The 12,567-nt window shown below is 56.4% G+C and overlaps 1 protein-coding gene across 2 annotated transcripts in view; it reads left to right on the plus strand.

Annotated features, from left to right (window-relative positions):
• Positions 1–714: 714 nt before the first annotated feature.
• Positions 715–12,567, plus strand: part of NOTCH1 (notch receptor 1) — a 41,931-nt gene continuing 30,078 nt past the window's right edge. For both annotated transcript variants that reach the window (XM_064393385.1, XM_064393386.1), the window contains exons 1-2: positions 715–939; positions 2,443–2,524. In XM_064393385.1, the coding sequence (XP_064249455.1) occupies positions 882–939; positions 2,443–2,524 (140 nt within the window). In that variant the 5' untranslated portion in view covers positions 715–881. The remainder of the gene's footprint in view (positions 940–2,442; positions 2,525–12,567) is intronic.

Raw genomic sequence — 12,567 nt, forward strand, 5'->3', positions numbered from 1 at the left:
CCACTGCTGTGTGTCCAGTGGTTTGTGTGCCCCAGGTCCTTGCAGGGACACACCGTGGGTCAGGCTGGGTCTGGGGTCTCCTGTGGTCACTCAGTGGCTACTGCGGCCCTGGGGGGCTCTGCAGGGACTGGGGGGGCTGCACTGGGGAAGCTGTGCAGGAGCTGCACTGGGACCATGGAGGAGCTACACTGGGATTATGCAGGGTGTGCATGGAGGAGGGCTGCATCAATACTGGGGTGGGGGCTGAACTGGGGGTGTCCGGAGCTGCACTAGAGAAATGCGGGGCTTCTTGTGGGGGCTTCATTGAGGTGTCCAGAGCGGTTCTGGGGCTCTGTAGAGTCTGCACGTGAGAGCTGTGCTGGAGCTGCACTGGGAACGGGGGGCTGCCCTGCGGGGTTTGGGGGACTGCAGGGGGAGGCTGCACGGAGAGAAGGAGCCGCACCCGCTGCATCCGTGTCTCCTTTCGGGGGGCTGCACCGGGGGTGTCCGCTGGCTGCACCGAGGGACGCGGCCACCCCGTAGGGTCTGCGCGGACCCCGCAGCCCCACTCGGGGACCCTCCGTGGGGGCAAAGGGGTTCCCAGCCGCGGCCCCCCGGCCTGGGCAGGGAGGAGTGTCTCTCCCGTGCCGTCCCATCCCCTGCCGTCCCGTGGCTCCCGTCCCGCCCCGCACGGTCCCGTCCCGCCCCCCGCCGCCCGGCCCGGCCCGCCGGGGCTGAGCAACCGCGGGAGGCGCCGCGTTCGGAGTCGCTGCTCTCGGGCGCGCTGTGTTTGGGGCTCCCGGCGGGGCGGCGCGGACCCGCACAGGCACCGGCTCGGCTCGGCTCGGCTCGGCCGAGGCCCCGCGGATCTATGCGGCTGTGAGCGGCGGGAGCAGAGCGGGATGGAGCGGCTCCTGGCGCCCGGCCTCCTGGTGCTCCTGCTGCCCGCCCTGACGCGAGGTGAGGGCCGCCGCCGCGGGCCCCGCACCGGCCGCCCCGCAGGAAGTTTGCCGGGAGCGGCGGGCACCGGAGCCCGGCGGGGCACGGCGCCGTCGGGGTGCGGGCCGGGAAGGCTCCCGTGGGAACCGGGACTCGGCTTCCGCGGCGGGAGCGGAGCGCGGCGCCCTCGGGGGGCTCCTCGTGGGAACCGGGGTGCAGCGGGACTGGGCTCGGCTCTTGCGGGAGAACCGCAGCGCGTTGCCGGCGGGAGAAGCGGGACCGGAACCGTGTCCGACCGCGGGGGTGGCCGGAGCTCGGTGTCCCGAAGGAGGCGCTCGGGGCCGCCGGGAGCCGGAGCTGGGCGCCCGGGGCTGCCGGGGGAGCGGCGCTCGCTGCCGTCGGGGGGAGCGGAGCTCGCTGCCGGGGCAGCCGGGGCTCGCAGGGCGGCCGCGCTCCTGCTGCTGTTCTGCGAGAGCTTTTAACCGTTTTGCAAATTTTTCTCGGTTTCCTGTTTCTTGAAAGTCGGGGCCCCCCGGGGCCCCCCCTCCGGGGCGGGTCCGGGTGCTTCGCCGCGAAGCGCTGCGCGACCGTCGGGGGCACGGGCAAAGAGCCCCTAAAGCGGCCGGGGGTGCGGGACGGAGAGGGGAGCAGCCCATCCCGGGGGGCCGGGACCCTGCAGTGCCCCCCTCCCCCGAGACCCAGCTGGTAGTAGCTCGGAGAGCCCTGCGAGGATTTTGGGGAGCGAAGGCAGCGGTGCTGCTGCCGCAGCAGGGCTGGGAGGCGAAGTTAGCAGAAAGTTGTGCCCGGCCGGAGCGGTCCCCAGCAGCCCAGTCCGTGTGCCGCGGAACAGCGAGCCCCAGCGGGGTGACCCCGGGCTCGGCGCCCATCCAGGGCAGGATCTGGGCTGTGGCGGTGGCGGTGCGAAGCTGCAGTCGCTCGGTGTGAAACTGGCCCGGCTGCACACGCGTGTCGCAGAACCAGTTACCGTGAAGAGCGAGCGGGCAGAGAAGGGGAAGAGCGAGCCGGGGTGGAAATCGGAAGCGATTCTGGTACTTTCAGCGAGTTGCTGTGGTAACTCTGCAGAATTTGGCTCTGAGGGCCAGACAATGAAACCTTTACTCACAGCAAGTTATGACGGGCGACTCATTTCGTTACCGAGCTCGTGGTAACTCATGGGCCCCGGGCTGGATGTTTTTTCCCAAATGGCATTTGTCAGTCAAGGGCCTGATCTGGGGTTTCTCTCTGTCAGTCCTCCTGCTGGAGGAGCAGGCACAGCCTACCCTCAAACCCACCCTGGGTTTATTTTTAGGTGAGCCTCTCTGCACAGGGGCCACACAGTCCCCGTCCCGTCCATCACCCTGCGGGTGAGGGCTGCCAGATGCTGGACCACACCAGGCTGTGCAGGCACAGGGAGTCTGGGGGTCTCAGCGAGCCTGTCCCCAGCCCAGGTGACACCAGGGGATGCGGCCCCCCTGCTGCCACCAGGGCCCTGAGCTGTGGCTAATGCTGTCCCTCTGTTTGCAGGTTTACGGTGCTCGCAGCTCGCCGAATCCTGCCTCAACGGGGGCAAGTGTGAAACTTTTCCCAACGGGACGGAGGTGTGCCAGTAAGTATGGAACAGCCAGAGGATTTCCATCTCCCCCGACCAAAGTTATTGACATGCATGTTGACTTTGCTTTGAAGGCTCTGGATTTAATAGGGCAAGATGCGTTTTCTTTCCTTGAGTGGCAAGAATAACCTGCTTGTGTAGGAGTCACCGCGAGTTTGGCAGGATCGGGGCTTTGTTCCTGGCTGGGTGGAAAAACATGGGCAAAGGGCCATGTTTTGCTGGTGTTAGCCTATGCAGACTGCCCTGCTGATGGAGCAGGAGGTAGGGCCAGCCTGCGGCGCTCCTTGGACCGTCGGGCGGGGAGGGAGGCTGGCTGTCTGTCTGTTTTCCAGCTACTCCCTCCTGGCCCCGAAGCATTGCCTTTCAGTCCCTTGCACACTTGGGTGACCGGTACATCTCCAGTAAACACTCAGGAGAGGTTCCATGACATGGCTCTGGCTGCTGGAGCTGCCCCAGTGGTGTCCATGGGCCGATGAGGCATCGCCAGGGGAGCAGGGCACCTCCTCCTGCAGCCCTGCCAGTGCTGGTGCCAAGCTGTGGTCTAGCCTGGCGTTCCTGGTGGGACCTGGCACCCAGACTGGGTCTTTCTCCGAGCTGATTGTGGGGAAACGGATGTGTAAAGCGTTGGGACTCTTTGAAGGACCAACCGACCCACCGCAGCGATGGCCGATTCACTCCAGGCTCCCAGGGAACAATAACCAAGAGAAATGAATAAGACTCCAGCTCTCTTTTAAAAACTATTCCATAAAAGAAATGTGAATGGGCAAGGCTCTGTTTTCCGGCCAGATTTCCCCTCTGCCTGTTGAACATGGCCCGAGCTGCGAGCAGGCGGGGAGACGTTCCCACCCACCCCAAATTTCCAAATAGGAAGTCCTCGGCGGAGGAACCTGAAGGCATTTCCAATCCCAACCTGTTGAATGGCAGTTTCCCTTGACAATGTGTGTTGCTTTTTTTGCAAATCCGCCTGGGTGCCGTTACTCTGCCCAGTAGCCGGGCACCTCCCGCCCCTTCTCCGAGCTGAGCCCCCCAACCCTTTGGTGCAAATAAATCAGCAAATCAATCAGGCACATGAGCAATTTAATGGACAAAGGCTGGGTCCCTTTGTGAGGCACTAATGAATGCACGCCACTTTTTTTTGCACAGAAGCCCTTACCAACGCTTGACGCTCTAAATCTTGTTTTCTTTCATTCAAAGAGCGACAGCTGGGATTCGGTCGAAATTCGGCAGCTATTGTTAAGGGAGGCAGATTAATGCTGTGTGACTAATCATGTATGGCTTCCCAGAATGCCCAACCCTCCACCCCCTCCCCAACCTTACACCCCTCCTTTTCCTTGTGGTCATTCTTTCCTTTTTTTCTTAAGTCTCTGCAACTCCTGATTTACATTTCATGTGCAGATGGTGATGGAATCTAATTAGATCTGATGTGTGCGAGCTCTATTTGGAGAAGCCTCCAAAGTAGGCTTGGGGTGGGTTGTTGTTTTTTTTTTTTAAGAGAAAAAGTTAACTTTGAAGAAGTTCTTGGTTGCTGGCTGTGAATAACCACTTCTCTCTTGGCTGCAGATGCCTTGTGAGCGTGTGTGAGTTATTTTTGCAGGAGCACAAGGTGCGTGCTCTGGGTGTGTTAGAGCTCTTGTCCCGTGCAGGGCAATGGGGGCAGATACTGGAGGTACAGCCAGGCTGAAGGAGGTGCAACTTCCCAAGTTACCTGATAGCGACTCGCAAAACCCTGGTTTTTCACTTTGTTTGAATATCTCTTGACGAGGAGCTTTGCTTCCAAGCTTCTTAAACAAAGCAGAGCCAAGAGCACAAGATACCAGACGCAGCAAAGCTTGGCACTGCCCTTTGGCGCCTGCGTGAAATGCACCATTTTGGCTGCTGGCCACATCTCTGCTCGGCCTGGCACTTAACAAAGTTTGGCCATAAAGCCCCTTTGTGCTGCCCCCACAAATCCAATTAGAAAGTGGAGTGAAATAAATAGTGTACGAGGGGGATGCTGCTCCAGAGGACGAGTGTCCTGGCGTTTGTGGCGGGACAGAGCTCGTTGGGTTACGTGGAGCCAACTCTGATAACTCCAAGCCCAGGTTATCAGCCCTGCTACGGAAAGGAAACCGTCAGTGCAAGACCAGGAGCTTTCTCTGCTTTTTATTATTTTACAAGGATAGTTTGTGAAGCTCCAGGTGCCTTATCTTGCTTGTCCCTTTGCCAGGCGGTGCAGGGCACGCAGGGCTTTAATTGAATGGAGGGACCAAGCATTGGATTGCAGGGCTTGAGACAGAAGCACCCTAATTAGGCTCCTTTGGAGCTGCTTTCCATTTTGGCAGGGTAATCTGGGTCTTTCAGTGCAGGCAGAGCAGCAGCAGTTTTGTGGGTCTTGCACAGACCCCAGCTGAAGGCTCTGGGCGTTTTTGTCCCAGAGCTGGAGCTTTAAAAGGTCCAGGCTGGAGTTGGTGGCTGCTGTGGGGCTTGGCAGGAGGTTCCGTTCTGCTGAGGAGCTGTGACATTCCAGAAAAGGCCCTTGCCTTGGACTAAGGCATTTTCCCAGACTAAATGAGAAGGTTTTTCCAAGAGGCCTTTTTTGACTTCTAGTGATAGCTCCTAATTAGACTGTTGGATAACCCTGGTTTTGACTGGCATCCCTGCAAATGAGTCGGGCTGATTTTAGCTCCCTGTGCCATGTGACATTTATTCCCAGGACCTCCCTTGCTCCTCTAGTTAAAAGCAGATGGCATTGAAAGAGGGCTGAGCTTCCAGCCCTGCTCCACCAGCCTCTCACCATTAAAGCCAGAGGAGCTGTGCCTGGGTTCTCCTCTTGCTCAGAGAAGCAGAAGAGATGGTGGAGGGAAAGAATAAGTTAAATTAATCACCGAGCTTGTGCTGAAAAGGGGGAGAAGTCGGTTTGCTAAAGTACTTCCTCTGTTTATGAATCAGCACAGCGTTGTCGTTCAGCCAGGGCAGTGGCTCCTGAGCTGGTGCCCGTTGCCACCACCAGCTTCCACGGGCAGCGGGCCAGAAACATGGGAAGAAACATTCTGAAGGGGACCAGAGTGGGAAGAGGTGATTATTTTAGCTCAAAACTCTTTCAGGAGACAACCAGGAAGGCAGAGGAGTGATGTGAGCCCCGCGAGTTTCTGTGCCCTTCAAGTTATTCAACTGCTCAGTCATTGTTATCTCATTGTAAAGGGCGGAAGTTTCCTTCTGGTTTGGTTTTTCTCATGTGCTTTAAACCCAACGTTATTTCCATGAAATAATAACAAAGAAAAAATGCAGTCTCGGTGCTGGAGAGGAAGAGGGTGGAGTGTTGAACAATCAAGCAGAGGAAGCTCTTAAAGAAGTAGACGAGCAGTGATTCAGCCATGTTGAGAACTCTTGTTGGCTCTTTCGAGTCTGATCTCATTCTCGGAAAGAACAAGGTGGAAATGGGTAAGAGGGGAGATTAAAAATACCAAAGTGTCACCTGTTGCGGATTCCAGTGGAATAGAAACTGAAGCCCAGCTGCTGAGGTCATTGGGACAGCAGTGGGGGTTTCAGCTCTTGTCTAAGAGAATCTCTTTGTGTCTCTGCTCTCTGCAAGGTGTCTCGATGTTATCAGTTGTCTCAGGTGGTCCCACTCACTTCTGCTCTGTGTCCTTGGGATTTGATTGCTTGGGGCGAGGTTTTTTGCTTGTTTTTTCTCATGGCTTGGATTCCTTTGGTGGCCAGAGGGTGTGAAGAGCATGGGATGTGTTTGAGAGATCTCTCAGCAGGTGCCACAGCGCAGAGATGAGCAGGAGAAATGGGTGGTGCAGAGGGGATCAGGAGCTCACAGTGGTGTTCATGAGTGGGACTATTCCCCTCCAGGCACTCAAAGCTGTGTGCTCACGGAATGGTTTGGGTCAGAAAGGACCTTTAAAGGTCATCTGCAGCGAGCAGGGACATCTTCAGTTTCCATGGTCTCGTGGTGTGAGCAGTGCACGGGGCTCTGCTCCCTGGGGCTGGAGGTCACTCACTCCATGGTATGGGTATGTTTTATTCCACCAAAATCTCTTCCATCTCAGCACCTGACTCGCTGTCTTCCTTCCTGCTGGCAGCCACAACATGTCCATTTGTTCCAGCTGATACCTCGCACCTGGCCTCACCTCCCAGGCTATTATGGTTTATTGTATGTAGCATGAGGGTGACACGTATAAGTCACTGCTAGACCAGGCTATTCACCAATTAAGGGCTCGGACAACATAATCAGGAGGCAGTTAGCAAGTTTTAAAATAACATTGTTTGGAAATTAACCTGCTTTTTCCAGGCCTGGAGGTGTGGTGACCCTCGTTTTGCTCGTGTTGGTTGGTGTCCCAAGTGGTGGCAGCGTGTGTACATGAGTGGAATGTGAATTTTATAGAGCATCAGCGTGTTTAACGAGGGAGTAGCCCCAGGGTGCACTCAGGGAGAGCTGGTGAGCTCTGGATCTGGATGGAGACTTCTCTGTGGTTAACGTGCTGCCAGGTGAAGGTTTTGCACCATGTCTTGGGGCTGCAGAGTGGAGCAGCCTCTGGGATATAACTTAAGCCCCCCTGGGAAAACAGACCTGCTGTGGGGTCTTGGTTGAGTCCTGCCTCCTTCCCAGTGGCCAGGAAGGTACTCAGGGTCCCTGCTGCTCTCAGGGCTGTGTGCAGGCATCCTTGAGGACCTGCCAGGGATGGGGCAGCACCAAGGGGCACCTGGGCTGCTCACTCACCACTCCCCAAGCTGGGCTATTCCTGCAGCTCTGCTTCATGTTCAGAGTTAGAAGGACCAGCAGTCTGGAGGAGTGATGGTTTGGGATGATTCCAGTTTCTTCCCAAATGGTGTTTTCATCTCATTGCATGCCCGTGGCACAGGGTGCTGAGCCCCGTGCCTGAAGGGTGGTGCTGCATCCCAGTCATCCCATCAGTCCCTGATGCTGCCTTGCTGCAGGGTGCCTTCATGAGCCTGGATTTGCTGCAGCCAGAGTTCTGCAATAAGGACAGAAACGCTGGATTTTTGATTTCTTGGGTCTCTGAGTGTGGAGGCACCCAGGAGCAGAGAGGTGTGAGGGTCAGGCCCTGCTGACTGGACTTCATAGCAGAGCTCCTGTGTGTGATGTTGGGCAGTCTTTGCAGCACCTGCTGGTGCCAGTGACCCCAGACCATGGCAGCTGCCCAGGACAGTTAGAGATGCCCACCTGGGAACTCCCCAGGGTTTATTTAACACCTGGGTTGTGCTGGTAGAGCAGCCCCATGCTGCTTCCAGCTAAGCATCTGGCCAGGTGTGATGGTGCCTGTTCACACCTGGACACCCACATCTGGGCTCTGCCTTGCTCTCGTGCACATCTGGAGGGTCAGGTCCTCTCCTGTCACCTCCTCAGGCTGCAGGTCCTCCGTGGGCAGGTCTGTGATGCAGGACAGGGTTGGGGTTTCCACCTATCTCAAGAAGTTGCTGGTGGTTGGTGATCATGGAACTGTGGAATAGTTGGGGTTGGAAAGGACATTAAAGATCTCATTCCACCCCCTGCCATGGGCAGGGACACCTTCCACAGCCCAGGCTGCTCCAAACCCTGCCCAACCTGGCCTGGAACACTTCCAGGGATCCAGGGGCAGCCACAGCTGCTCTGGGCACCCCGATGGTGGTGGAGGCTCCCACTGGTAAATGCAGTGCTAGATGTGAGAGGTGCAGGAATAAAGCCTCTGTGAGGTGTTTGGAATGGGGGAGAGATGTTTGGCTGGACTATATGGGGAGCTCTGCCCCCAAAAATAATATTTTCAGTTGCAAGGAACCTACCATGATCACTGAGCCCAACTCATGCCTACCACATGCAGCAGAATTCGTGCTGTGCTTAAAGCCAGCCATACCCAAAATCAGTTCTTTTAGGAATCATAGAACACTCTGAGCTGGAAAGGACCCACAAGGATCATTGAGTCCAGCTCTTGGCCCTGCACAGAACAAACCCAAAACCCCAGTGTGTGCCATGGGAGCAGGATGCTGGTGAGCTCAGGGTGTGCCTCCCTCACACAGCAGTAATTAATGCCTGCTTTAAGCTCTCACCCATCACGTCCTCCCCTTCCCCCCGTGGCAGCCTGGAGTTAATATTGGAAAAGCCAGTTAAACAGTTAATGTTTAGGCCATGGTTATTAGGCTCTTGCACATTTCCAGCAAAGGGAGCCGAGTCGCATTTTAATGGGAAACTTTCATGCTCAGTCAAGTTGCAAAAATTTATTTGCGCCGAAGTAATTTTCTTTTAACAAGTTTTCACCCTAATTCCCTTCCCCAAAACCTGGATTTAATGGTATTTATATGGGAAATGGATTTATTAAGTTTTAATGATGCTATAACGTTGCCCTTATTTAATAGAAGGGGCACCCTGCAGGCAAGTGGCCAGTGGTGGTGGGCTGGGAGGGCAGGGTGCCACAGGGGCACCCAGGGGTGGGGAACCTGTGGATTTGGGCTTGATTTAAAGTCACCATGGCTGAGAGTGGCAGTGCCAGCTTTGCTTTTACCCTCTGGGCTGTGCATGATCTGTTGCCAGGCCTGAGTTTGGCATCCTGCTGCCAGTTCCTCTGTGGTGTGGTGTGATGCTCCCTGTGCCTGTCACACCTATGTCCCCAAGAGGAGCATGGCAAGGAGCCCTTGGCAGTGTGGCTTTTGGCTTTGTCTGCAGGGTGATGGGGACCTCAAGGGCCCTGCTGGCATCCCTGCTTGGGGATGGAGCATTTGTGAGCGTCCCGTGGTTTGTTTTAAGGAATTTTCTGCTGTCAGCGAGCAGCCATGGGGGAGAGCATGTCCCCAGCATTCCCGCCCTGCTGGAGCATCCCTGCCTGGGGGGAGCAGGATGAGACCCTCCCAAAGGCACTCCTGGCTGGTTAACCCATGGGACAGCTCCTCTGGAGCAGGTGGAGGAATGTGCCTGTCCCTGGGATGCTTTGGGGCGGGCTGGGAGAGTGACCCTACGGTGGGGGGAGCAGCACTGAGGAGGGGGGGCTGTCCCGGCCCCCAGCCCCTATTAAAATGTTAGACACAGACCTCCAAGTCAAAAGGCAGGGCGACAGACGGCCCTTTCACAGGGCCTGCTGCTCCCCACAAAAGGGGGGTTTCCAGGGGAGGGGGCAGGAATGCGGGCTGCGGCCGGAGGGCAGAGCCGCCACCATTGTCCCCGCTCCCTCGGCGAGGGCGTCATGTTGACACAGGGATTTCTGCCCGCAAAAGGTGTCGGAGGCAGAGCCTTCCCTCCCTCTCTCTTGCCGTTTCCTTGGTTCAGCTCGGCAGCAGCAGAAATCCCGGGATACAGATGCCACGAGTGACACCCGGCTGCTCTCAGCGCATGGTTTCCAAGTGGGCCAGAGTTTTGTTGCTAATATCTGTTTTTTGGGAGTTTTGCTTGCAAAGGGAGACCAGCAGCCCCATGGCTGTGAGGTTGAGGGGAGCTGGATCCATCCCTGCCTGGCCATTGCCACCTCTGCCCGCTCCCCATCCCACTGAGACATCCCCAGCAGGAATTTCTCTGGCTTTCGGTTGGCTTTGTGCCACGGGGCACCCGTGTGCTCTGCAAAAAACCCCCCTCTCCTCCTTGTTTATAAATATCAGGGCTAAATTTAGCTTGTTTAAACTTTTGGTGGCTGTTCAGATCCCAATCGTAGGTTTGAAGTTCAGGATTAGACGAGTGGGATGGTGGGGTCACGAGTGGGAGTTTTCCATATTTGGCTCTGGGGCAGCGTGGTGTTTAGCCAAAACTCGGTTTGAGGGGGAAAGGGGAAAAAAGAGGGAGTCCATCATCACTTAGTGAGGTGGTGACACTGGGGCTGTGTGTGTGCCAGAGCTCTGGGAGTGAACTCAACCTGCATGGGCAGCAAGTGCTGGGTCCAGAGTGGGGAAATCCAGCAGTTACCCCAAAAAGGGTGGCGAGGGAAGATCAGTGCAGGGCTGGCAGGCAGCCTGGGAGGTAGAAATTCCTCATCTCCCCCAGATTCTGACCTTTTCTTCTGCTGGCTTAAAGAATAAAACATTTTTAGAGGGCAAAACCAGGGAGTACTTGCAGGGGGTGTTCTCAGGGGCCAGGTGCTCTTCCAGTGTCTGATGGGCACTGTGGGTGCTCACAGGGGGACCTGCCCCAAAAATGTCACACAGGTGGTTGAGGGGACCATGTGCCAGCCCCAGCCCAGGCTGTGTTCCCTGGGGATCCTCTGCTGGAAGCACATCCTTCGTGGTCCCCCCACAAATGGGCTCCCACAAACAATGGGGCTGTGCAGCTTTACACCGGCAGAGGATATAAAAAAAACATCGACTGGGGAAAACAAATATTTCATAGCGGCCATTGTTGAGGGTGGGAATGAGGCAGAGTTTTGTCTTGGGCTCTTCCTTCGACATCTTTCATGTTTGTTGTGAATGAAGCTCCATTGAAAGCAGCTCCTTCCCAGGTAGCCAGTTACCACCCGTGAATAGCCTGGCCACTCTGCTTAGTAATGGGATTATATTGTTTTTCATTACAATGGGAACTTTGATTCCCAAACTGTCCTGACTAATGTCTGCTTAAGAAACAAAGCATTTTTTTCCTTCATAGGAGGAGCAGGGCTCTAGCATGTTTTTTTCCCCACTCCTGTCCACGGGTATATCCAGCTTTGGGAATTCCTTTAGTTTCTCTCCAGATGAAAGTCTGGATCTTAAAATCTCAATTAGATGACTTGGGCTAGGTCAAAAATGAAATGGAACAAGAGAGAAAAAAAAAAAAACACATCAAAGACTTGGGATTGCAGTTTGCTTTTTTAATTAAACAAGAATGGAGATCTGCTCTTGCTTTATTAACCTGATGTCACTTGGAGTAACCTGCTGCTTTGCCAACCACCTCCCTGTGTGAAACTCTGCTTTTTTCCCAGGCTGGTGTCCCAGAGTGTTTAATAAAGCAGGACCTGGGTGAGACTTCTTAAAAAACCACCACTTAGGTCTTGAGCTTTGGGTTTTGGTTCTGGGAGCTCCGTCGTGGCTGCTGGAGGTTTCTGTGGGGCTGTGCTGGCGCCGGGGCAGCTTTAGTGGTGCCCCAGACGGGTGAGGGCAGCTCTGCCTTCGTGCCTTGGCTCTCCTGGGAGCTGTGGTGAAGCTTTGGGTTTGTTTACAGCCACACGAGCCAAGCTGCAGGTGAGCTGTGGAGCCTGAGGGGGCTCAAGCAGCACCCCCAGCCCCTGGCTGCCAGGGAACAGGGAGCATCCACAGCCCCACGTGCTCCAGGGAGGTCAGGGCAGCACCCAAAAGTGTTCCTCACCCTTCTGTGTGCTCCTGGTGATGCCAGGAGAGGCTGGGGCAGAGAGCAGGGTCCCTGATTCCCCAGCAGGATTGTTTTCCAGGGCAGGAAGCCATCCTGGAGACCACAGTGTGCACCTGCTGCTCCGTGCATCACGGGAGGGATTCCTGGGGAGGCAGTGGAACGAGAGTGAATGGAATAAGCTGGAGTAACAAGCAGGTTTCTTCTCTCAGGGAGACATATCCCCAAGCACTGGCCTTTTCTCTGGTCAGACTGGAGCCAGGGGAGCTCCCTGGGCTGGCAGTGAGCAAACGTGTCTTACGGGAAAGGGCGTAACTTCAGGAGAAAGCTGGGGTGTCGCTGCCAGGCTGTGCCAGCCAGGGAGCCACTGGCACAACTGGAAAGGTGACTCCTGAGCGTGGCAGCCTGCTGGAAAGCAGGCTCCCTGCTGCCTGGGCTGTGCAGCTGCTGGGGTGCAGGGGAAGCTGTGGGGCAGGGGAAGCTGTGGGGCAGGAGGCTGTGGTTCCCCCTGCCAGCCCGGGGGTGACGGTTACCCCGAGAGGAGCAGGGCTGTGTCACTGCTCTGCACCTGGGAGCAGCCTGCACTGCCTCTGGGCTGTTCTGCAGCTAAGGGAGGCTCTCCTGAGGGCTGGCTCTCCTTCCCTCAGCTGTTGCCAGCAAACATGTGAAATCTGAGTGTCCTGCTCACGTTCGGCCACTTGCTTCGCTCCGTGGGGTCCCAGCCACCCACAGGTCACACAGCACATCTGCTGCTGCTCTGGGGGTGTGGAGGTCCCACGGGGGGGACCCTCTGCACCACTCAAGG

Source organism: Passer domesticus, chromosome 18 (assembly GCF_036417665.1).
Source record: "Passer domesticus isolate bPasDom1 chromosome 18, bPasDom1.hap1, whole genome shotgun sequence".
Taxonomy (NCBI): Eukaryota; Metazoa; Chordata; class Aves; order Passeriformes; family Passeridae; genus Passer; species Passer domesticus.